The following is a 10,796-nucleotide window of genomic DNA, read 5'->3' as shown; positions in this document are numbered from 1 at the left end:
ATTAAATACTTACTTATTGAGTAATTTGCGAAAATCATATTTACCCGAAAATAACTCGAAAAGTATTGACTTATTGAAAAAACTCTATGGACCAAAAGTTGTTAGTATTAATCAGTTTATCCAATTCTGGACTGATCTTGAACGTATATTTTTTCACTCCCGAGAAGGGGTGATACTTAACCCCAGTGCAAAAGCACACAGTGGCACAATATCACTTTTTTCTTTGATATTTTAGCTATGTGTATACCAAATTTCATGCCAATAAAATGGATTCTTTAAAATTCGGAGGTTTTGCAATATTTTACCTTGAGTGAATGGATTAGATCTGGAAAGAAATTCTGTATATCAACTTCAAATATTTTATTTCGCATTAGTTCTGAAAATTAATTTCTTTTACAAATTGCAAAAAATAATTTACATGTGAATTATCAGTAGTAATTGCACAAGAGCTCTAAAATTATTGAATTTTTCCCGAGTGTCACTTTGGCAGTTTTAATTTCACGAGCCGAAGGCGAGTGAAATTATGTCAAAGTGTCACGAGGGCAAAAATTCTATATTAATTTTAGAGTTCGAGTGCAATTTGTTGCGATTATTTCATGAATAAAACTGTTCAAAACCAAAATTTTATTGTAATTTATATATGTAAGTACCAATTAGTGAAATTAAACACACAGTTGTTATAAATATGTATTTGACGGTTGAAAGTCATCACTTTTATAATTTTTAAAACATTTGTCATTAATGTCACTGAATGTACTTTTTCGTAGCAACGAAGGGCATCTGACGTAATATGCTTAACGACGGGAGATTATCAAAAATTATCACCTTAATTTGCATGTCTGTAGCTTTCTATTGGTCAGAATCTCCTACGAATGAAATAATCACTGCTAATTTTATTATGTAGTTTCTATTTTGTTGTTTTTTTTTTGTAGTGTATTAATAATTAAATAATTTTTAGGAAACCTCTTCACTATTTTTATTAATCAATTTTTAGCGTTTTATCTGAAGTAAAATAGGAATTCCAAAATAGAGATTACAAGCGCGTTAAAATTATTTGTGAAAATGCTGAATACTACCCTTATATCGTTGTCTATTACGCCAGCCAAGCAACTCAAATTTATTTTTCAATCTTGGCAAACATTTCAATAAATGTCGCCACCGTCCAGTCAGGTAGTACTTAGACTTGAGGGGCAAAGAGGTGTAAGTGGGCGGAGTTTAACACTGAATTCGGTTTTACCTTAAGGTGAGGTATCTATGTGTTTATTAATCAATGCCCTAAGTTTAGCATAAATGGTTGAAAAACGTAAAATGCAAATACTTGTTTTTTTATGTTTTTTTCGCAAGTATTGCTATTTTGCAAGAAGGGTGACAATTTTTAAAATTTTTAACCAATCCAATATTGTAGGAAATTTAATTACGCAACTTTTATGTCAGTGCAACTTTTCTCGGAAGTGAATACTTTTAAAGTTATAATCAAAAAACGAAGAAGAAAATCGAATTTTTCTTCATTTTTTGACATTTTGATTATTTAAACAATGTTCCGGACGTTTTTGACTGGGAGGATAACTCAATTATTATTATATGAGTTAATTCCAAGCAATTTCTGCAAAAAAAATAGAGTCACCTCTCAACGTCCTTCTCAAAACAGATGCGCCCTGGACTACAAAAACATTCTCCACGTAGAGGTTAAACAGCACAGGAGACAAAATACACCCTTGTCGCACCCCTCTTAAAATCCCAAATTCCTCTGTGTTCGTTGACAGGTTAAGCCTCACTCGTGCTTCTTGATTCCGATAGAAATTCTGGATAACTCTTATAGCTTATAGTTGATATATTCTACCACTTTTCTTTCATTCCACAGTATCTCACTGATGGGCGTAAAACCTATTGATATATTTACTTCTTAAAGTTCGTTTTAATCTGTGTTCCATGGGTCTAAAATCTATTTTAACAACAAAAAAACGACTCAGTTTAAAATCAAATTACTCTATTTACAAATTTACACATACAAATAAAACTTGTACAAATTGTAGTGTTTTTAACAGAAATTATTCTAATACAAAGTGATTGTCACTTCTCTCAAAACAAACATCTTTATGTATAAAACAATATATATCTCGAAAGTATATAAACGCACTAGTTGCTGAACCTTCTCTTTATATTACTTCAAATTAAAATTAAATAAATGTATGAACTTAATACAAAAATAAACAAAATATACAAACCTAAAAGTTACAAAAAAAAAACAAGGACTTTGTCCCTTAAAAATTACATTATCTTTTTTTAACTCTAGTAAGGTAATATTGCACGGCAATGCTTATGTTCCTGTATACCAAAAATGACGTATTCATCTAATAATATGACCATAAATTAACAACGAAAGTGCGAATACCATGAAGACAGTGATGAAAATGTAATGCAAGCTTGATAACTTCATTTTTGGTAACAAAAAAGTACTCAAATATATAAAATCTCCTAGAAAAATCCGTGTTTTAACAATGGCATTCAAAAACCAGTTCTATGTACACTGTTCACATAAGGGTCTAAAATATAGAGAAATAAATAGTCTATATACATTCTTTAAGAGTTAGAAAACAACAACAGCAAGATATTCGACAAGTTGTTCAATATTATTATTGACAATACAGTCGAAAATATGGAACGAAAACTATTTAAAGACTGTTAACTACATTACCAATCAATACATAGGACGATATTAACTTCCACAAAAGGTTATGGATTGAAATAAGTTTGTAGCTCATTTAACATGAAGCTACTTAATAAACGCGAATAAACTCAGAGTAACACAACGAGCCATGAAACGTGCAATGCTAAACGTGAGCCTTCAAGAGCATATAGCAAACCAACAAATCAGGCAAAGATCAGGAGTTCAGACGTAATCGAAAGAGCTACAACGCGTAAGTGGAACTGGGCAGGGCACTTAGCTAGAATACAGAATGGACGGTGGACACGACGAATCATGGAATGGAGGTCCAGAAACTATAAAAGAAGCCGAGGACGACCACGGACTAGCTGGACCTACAACATAAAAAGAGTAGCGGGTAACTGGCTACAAGCGGTCCAGTATAGAGAACACTGGAAAGAACTGAGGGAGGCCTACGCCCAGCAGTAGACATGATTGTCTTGATTATGAAAACGAAAACATCGAAAAAAACGCTGATAATTATTATGGAAAACCGCAAAGATGAACTTGAAAGAGATAGCAACACTCTTAAGTTATCAAAGGATAGTGTTTTAACTATTATACAGATATTTTAGATCAGATTATTATTATGACAAGGTTGTTTTCCAAATGGGTCCGCGATTTCTCACACCAGCGCAAAAATAACAACGAATCTCAGCCCTATTCTGTAACTTTTATCAAATCGAATAGAAATGACCAAGTCGAATCGTAATTACCTGAATTCGGAATGTTTGATATCTATCGCGTCATTTTCGTGTTTGGATTGGCATTCTGTAATACTCACATCGAAATAAAGGTAAATCGAAATCGGCAATTTCTATTTCACGTAGTCAGGAGGGATGGCAACCCCGCATTGTCAAGCGAAATTAGTGTTCTGTGGCCTGCTTGTTACTGGTTCTAAATTTGAAATACGACACCGTTGCCATATCTTCAATTTTTCGTACTATCACATTACATACAGTTTCATTTAAAAAATAGTTTTCAAATAACAAAAAAGAAAAGTTTTGAAAAGTAAACAACAAAATATTAGTGTAAATATTCTACACAAAAAGCTCAAAAGATGATAAATGGTTTTAAATCAAAATTAATTAAAATCGTTATAGAAAAGAAAATCAACTGATAAATAAAGATAAGATGTATGATGTAAAATATTACTAATAATATACAATTTAAGTATTGATTCCAGCTAAAATAACTGATAAACAATTTTTCCCAAAAATGACGTATTTTCTATAATTATTTTCTTTTCTTTAAGCGTTGATTGATAAAAATACAAGTAAACTGGTATAATATTTTATATTATTTATCAATCAACGCTATAAGTCTATCTTTATAATTTTAAACGGTCTTTGTACAATCATTATGCCATTGATTGAAATTGTACAAGAAATAAATAAAAAAAAAAAGTATGGCAACACTGCGAACTGTGACTGGCAAACATTCAGCATTCAGATGCCGAAGAAAATGGGGTTAGGTTCAATGCATACTCGAAAATGACTAAATTAAATACAGTCGGAAAAATGAAAGAATGCCCATGAACGAACATATAAAACACGCTGTATTTTCCTGTCACCGTATCGCAAAGAAAATTGTCCAGTGCAAGTACATGTGACAATAATTATTACATGTACTTGCGCTGGGCAATTTTCTTTGTGACACGGTGACAGGAAAATACAGCGTATTTTATATGTTCGTTCATGGGTATTCTTTCATTTTTCCTACTGTATATAATTTCCTAAGTAAATAACACCACAGACTAAAAAATTAAGCAAATACAAAAGGTAAAAATACTGTAAATAAGTAGTAATAAACTATTTTTAGTAGATATAAAATATAAACGTCAAAACAAAATACAATGCGCTTGCGTCAAGGACAATTCCGATTATCGAAATCTAATTTCGACAGGGTAAATGTTGTCGAAGTCATTTCTATTCACTATACCGATTGTAGAGATTCCGAGGGAGTTATGGAATACCGAGTTTGGCTATTTCTATTCGACTTGGCCACTTCTATTCGATTTTCCTTACTTCTATCATCGAAATGAGTTACAGAATAGGCATGAATGTATAAAACATGGATCCATCACTTCACTCCGGAATCAAATCGGTAGCCATATGAGTGGACAGCACTTGTTTAAAGCGACCAAATAGGCGAAAACCGCCGGAGATGTTATGACCACTGAATTTTTGGGACCCACAAGAAATTATTTTCATTGACTATTTATAACATCGAGAGAAACTATCGGTATCGACTACTATATTGATTTATTGGAGCGTTTGAAGACTGAAATGTCAAACGAAAATTAACACTTTGGCTGCGTTTAGAGATATTTATAAACTTACATCGAGTGCGTTACGGGGCATGTATGTCCAGTGAACCTTTGCCACAGTACGTTAGACACAGTCGAAGCAGCCAGCCGTTAGTGTAATACGAGGTCTATTTGTCTCGTAACGCAACCAAGGTGTTAAATCATTTGTTGAAGAAAAAAGACAATATACCGTGCCACAAGTCGATGAAAACGATAGTTGAACCATGAATTGCTTCCGCACCCACTGTATAGTCCAGATCTGGCTCCCAGCGATTATAACCTTTTTTTCCTAGGAAAAATGTTCCGTGGCAAGAGATGTCGCTATAGGAAATGCAAAAAATTTGACTCATTGTTTATTAACACAATATCTGCAAAATTTCGAAATATGCACTGCTCCAAATTGCTTATTTCAATATACTTAATATATACTTTTGTAAAAGTTAATATGCTTTCCCTTTATTCTGTTATTCCGAGATGTTAAATAAATGTAAAAAAACTTTGATATAGTAACATTTTTTGGGCTATTTGATTATTTGTGGATGTCCAGGAGAGGCAAAAGAAAATATCAAAACTAATAGACATTCAGATGAAAACTGTAAAATAACAGTCAAACGTAATAGACTGTCGAGGATATCAGATATATTAAACAACTTGCAAATTGATCCAAAATAGGGACTAATAATATCCAATAAGTTACATAATATGAAAAAACATTCAACATATTTATTCACAAAAAGACTACGACAGTATTTCTTATTTGGTCCCTAAATGTTGTATAATTATTGTATATCAACATACTTTACCGTATAGAAGTAAAAGTTGCGTAATATCTTAAAACTGCAAGGCAAAAAATTAATTCTACGATGTATAAAGATATTTTTTTACGTAATATGTGCAATGCAGTTTGCTAATAAGCCACAGAGTAAGAAAAAAATAATCCAGAATATTTTCCTTTTGTCTATTTATATTACAGCAAGATTTACATCTTACCTAAATGTAGCTAAAGATTTTTCGGAATATTATTTCGAAAAGGTAGAAAATCCAGAAATAAGATACATATAACAGAAACCATAAAAATTCGAAAGTTACAACATTTCGGTCACGTAATGAGACATCCAGAGAGGTCCCAGGCAACCAAGTAACGTCAAGAAAGTCGAAGAAACGTCAGTTTTTGATGGAATATATATACGTGTTTCAAGATTACGTCGTATAAACGTCTTTTAAATATGTTGACGTTAACATACGCCTAAAAACACGTTTTCAGTTCAGGCAGCCCAAGTCGGACAATCTGACGTCACAAAATTGGAAGGAGCTTAAAACTTAATGCTTATGACTCCAACCCGTTGCTCCAACCCCAACCAAACAATTTCTATTAAGAAGTGTTTCATTTATTGTTTAGGTGCTTTGTGTGGTAAAATAAGACTGTTCATTTAGATATTTAGTTGAAGAAACGTGTTAATTAAGAGATTTTCATTCGTTTTTCTCGAGTGAGTAAGTTTAATACAATAATTCTTCTTGAAAACGGTTGAGGTTATGTTTTAATTTGTTTTGGATGTGTTATCGAGTTTAATTAAATTAACAATAAATTATTTATTAGTTTATATGTTGTTTCAATTTTGACACGGTAAATATATATAAAAAGTAAAAATTCTATACCTATAGGTATGTTGCATTGAGGATATTGTAATTCTATACATTTTAGAGAGTCTTCCAATTTGCTTTTTAAAACGGTTAAATGAAAAATTACAATGCCAACAATGCCCATATGAATAATTATTGTGAATCTTTAAAACCATAAAATGAAACATAATCTAAAAAAGACATAAAAACTACGTTTTTGATATCACGTATTTAAAAGGTAATAAAAATGACGTCAATTATGGTGGGACATATTCACGTCACTTTCGACGTCGAAAAAACGTGATAAACTGACGTTGTTTGGTGATAATTATGACGTTTTTTCAACGTTATTTGGTTGCCTGGGGGATATAACCTTCTACACCTTATACTACGAAGCAAGATCACCGGAAGAAGAGGCCCAGGCAGAAGAACATCCTGGCTCCGAACTCTCGCGAGAGTGATATCAAGACACTACCGTTAATATGTGTAGAGCTGCTGTAACCGAAGGTTTTATTGCCAATATAATCGCAACGTTTGATAATCGGACAGGGTACTGAAGAAGAAGATCCACAATCTGCGGGTACTGTTTTAAACTTTGGAAATTTGGTAGGTTTGTATATGCCCTCATTCAGTTATCCTGTTAGTTTAAGACAATAAAAATATTCTAATAACCAACGATTGTGAAAAGTTAAACCAAGTTAAACCAAGTGAAAAGATTTATTAACAAATTTAAAATAGGCTATTGGAAATTTCAGTTAGTTTACTGTTGTTCAACCTGGTGATTCAACCTATTTTTGGTGACTCTCTCTCTTCAATCCTGACCCTCCGGAAGGAGTGTAGTGGTCGACGTGATGTCGTGTATTGTCCGTCTCCAAAGATCTCTGTCTCTGGTCATTTCTTTTAACTCGTGCATAGGTCTTTTGCATATTCCTGTAATTTGATCGATCCATCTTGTTGGGGATCTTCCTCGAGATCTTCGGCCTTCCACCTTTCCTTGTCTAATGAGTCTTTCCATGTTTTCTGTGTTTGTTCTCATAACATATCCAAAGTAAAGTATTTTAATTGTTGGAGATGGACTTTACTGGAGAGTCGTTGGCTAACTTTTAGCTCTCTTAAAATTGAATTATTTGTCCTATGGTCAGTGACAGCTTATTAAATGAAGAATTTGACAGACAGCCTGTAGAGTCAACGGATACAGTAGCAGCAATGGTCACCAAAATAACCAACGAGGAAGTGGCTCAAGCGCTTCAAAAAATAAAGAAAGGAAAAGCGGTAGGACCAGATGATATTCCTGGGGAAGTATGGAGAGCATTGGGAGAAAGAGGAACAAGGTGGCTAGCAGGACTATTTAATAGAATTATGGAAGTTGGACAAATGGAAAACAAGGGACAAAAAACAAGGGAGATATACAACAATGTACAAACTACAGGGCCATAAAACGGCTTAGCCACACCATGAAAATATGGGAAAGAGTAATTGATAGACGGATACGCGAAGAGACCGAAATATCCGAGAATCAATTTGGCTTTATGCAGGGTAGATCAACAACAGATGAAATTTTCATTATAAGGCAGTTGATGGAAAAATACAGGAGTAAAGAAACAAACGCTCATATGGTATTCATTGATCTTGAGAAAGCATATGATAGAAATCTTTCAATGTGAGATAAAATAAAAATGCGATGACTAACTGGAATGTTTAAGATTAGAGAAACATAATATCTCATGTTTATTGGAAATACTCGACATCATTAGCATGTGCAAATCCTACTCTGTCGCCTAATTTCTTATGAAATTAAAATGGTGCATGTTTTTAGGGTCTATTTATTTTTTCGGGCTTGCGTATTTACGAGGTTCACGAGGTTTTGAAACATCACTACAAAGTGAAGAACATAAGGACTGAGTAAGAAATAGAATGGAAGAATGGAACGATCATGTAAGCCGAATGGCAACAAATGGAGTAGTAAAGATGGCGAGCGACGGTTCCCCAATAGGAAGACGATTAGTGGGAAGGCCACGAAAACGATAGAATGACAACTTGTTGGAGGCGCGGTGAAAAGCGGACATGAGTCAGTCTGTCAAACAAGAGTCATGTCTACACAAGAAGAAGAAGAGGAAGAAGAAAAATTGAAATATTGTTTCTACAAACAGATTAATAACTTCCCGCTTTTAACTCTAAAGGTGTTGTGATTAAAATTGAAGCAAAATATTGAAATAATAAAACTTTGAACTATTAGATTGAGGAAATATAAATAAAATACGGTTAGTGTCGCAAAAATGAAACACTGCCTAAAAAATAAAACACAAAAGTAAAAAAAATAAACGAAATAAATTACAAAATGTTTAATACCTACTCTAATTAATTGGAAATGAGAAAAAAAAATCATGTACATATACAGGTACAAATTTAAAAAACTGGTACACAGTAAAACCGTCACTTGCAAAATCGCTAAAATAAATATAAACCCCCCTCGACTATTTGTTTCTTTCTCTGGTCTTGCCCATATATTTATAATGAATGTGTATGGAATGTGTATAAAACTCATTTTGATAAAAATGGCACTATAAACAGTCGTATACCAACATACAAAAGTGTTACATTTAAACTACATTATTTACATACGATAATCCTAATTCATATTGCAACAATTGTATACAAAGGTCTTAGTTCATCCATTTTCGGCAGTTCGGAGCACCGCACATGCAGGAAATCTTGTTCTGGTCGTCTTCGAATTCGAATTTGTAATCATAAGCCAGCTAAAAGGAAAAAAACATATTTAATATGCAACATAAAAAATGGTATAGTAGAAACGGAAATCGGTCAACAAACAATGCGCAACAAAGTGACGGTATCAATGTTTGATATAAATGAAGAAATTCGAATAGCCGTTTTAAAGATAAGCACATGCTGGTATTTTAACATCCCATTAATCATTGTAAATTTGTCATTTTAGAACTTACAATAAACACTTGCATATTAGTACAGTTAAAATAATTAGAAGAAAAATATTAAGCAAGAGAAATTAAACTTTTTTCTACTTTTAAGGCCAAAAAAGCAAGTTCACACTGTATATAAAAAAGTTAAAAATACAGCGAGAGGAAACTTGCTGTAAACAAAATGAATTTTTCCTTGACTACATTTACAAAAACCAATTATTTGTTTTATCTGTTTAAATATTAGTTTAAATATTGCAGGTTTGTTTCATGCCGTGGTTTATCATATTTTAACTGGCATTCATTTTTTGCGTTATTTGGAAACGTTTTTTCTACATTCTCTTTAATATTAAGAAAATTGTCTCTAGGAAAAGTTTATTCTCTGGAATTTAGGTCTTGGAGCGTGGACACTTGGCAGGTTTTCTGTACCGAAAACTTAACGTTCGTCGTACATGTATGTACAGGGTTATTCACTATATTTTGACCCCCCCTGTAAACTGCTTTATTTACAGAATTGGAAAAAAATGTAAAATACAAAAGTTATTCGATTTTTAAAATATGATTTTTTGACGTATATAACATACTAGTGACGTCATCCATCTGTGCGTGATGACGTAATCGACTATTTTTTTAAATGAGAATAGGGATCGTGAGCTAGCTCATTTGAAAGATAATTCAATTCTCTATTCAGTAATGTAAATATTAAGATAATTATTTATACAGGGTGTCCAAAAAATTTTTTTTTTAATTATAAGTAAGGTATGCTTTATTGTCAAAAAATTTTAACAATTTGTGGACAAAGCTTATACAAAATAAAAAATACAATAAAAAACAAAAAATAGTAAAAAACTACAAACAAAACAAAAACAGAAACAGACACCAAGTAAATGGCGTGAGTTATACTACTTAATATAATTTTACAGTTATTAAGTACACATTAAAAAATTAAAAATTTTGCAAACAATATGTATACAACGTCAGAGCAAAAAGAAGGCAAACGAGGAAAGGGAAAGTAAATCAAAAGTTCTATGCCGCTGCAAATATGTACACAAGTACTCGAAAGTAATAATCCTACAAGTTATTAAATTAATTGACACCAAAAGAAGAATGTATGTAATTTATTTAATTTTAAATACATTTTACTGCTGTTAGAAAACATAAATAAAAGTTTATTGTACAAATAAACATTGATTTTTGCTTAAATTCAATGTTCAAACTGCCAAGAGGCAGA

At 32.2% G+C, this 10,796-nt stretch overlaps 1 protein-coding gene across 4 annotated transcripts in view; it reads right to left on the bottom strand.

Annotated features, from left to right (window-relative positions):
• Positions 1–1,970: 1,970 nt before the first annotated feature.
• LOC126885295 (histone-lysine N-methyltransferase 2C-like) overlaps positions 1,971–10,796 on the bottom strand; it is a 173,740-nt gene continuing 164,914 nt past the window's right edge. For all 4 annotated transcript variants that reach the window (XM_050651808.1, XM_050651810.1, XM_050651809.1 and 1 more), the window contains one exon: positions 1,971–9,388. In XM_050651808.1, coding sequence (XP_050507765.1) covers positions 9,296–9,388 — 93 coding nt within the window. In that variant the 3' untranslated portion in view covers positions 1,971–9,295. The remainder of the gene's footprint in view (positions 9,389–10,796) is intronic.

Source organism: Diabrotica virgifera, chromosome 5, assembly GCF_917563875.1.
Source record: "Diabrotica virgifera virgifera chromosome 5, PGI_DIABVI_V3a".
In the NCBI taxonomy this organism is placed as follows: domain Eukaryota; kingdom Metazoa; phylum Arthropoda; class Insecta; order Coleoptera; family Chrysomelidae; genus Diabrotica; species Diabrotica virgifera.
This window is presented reverse-complemented; position numbering and strand designations above follow the sequence as displayed.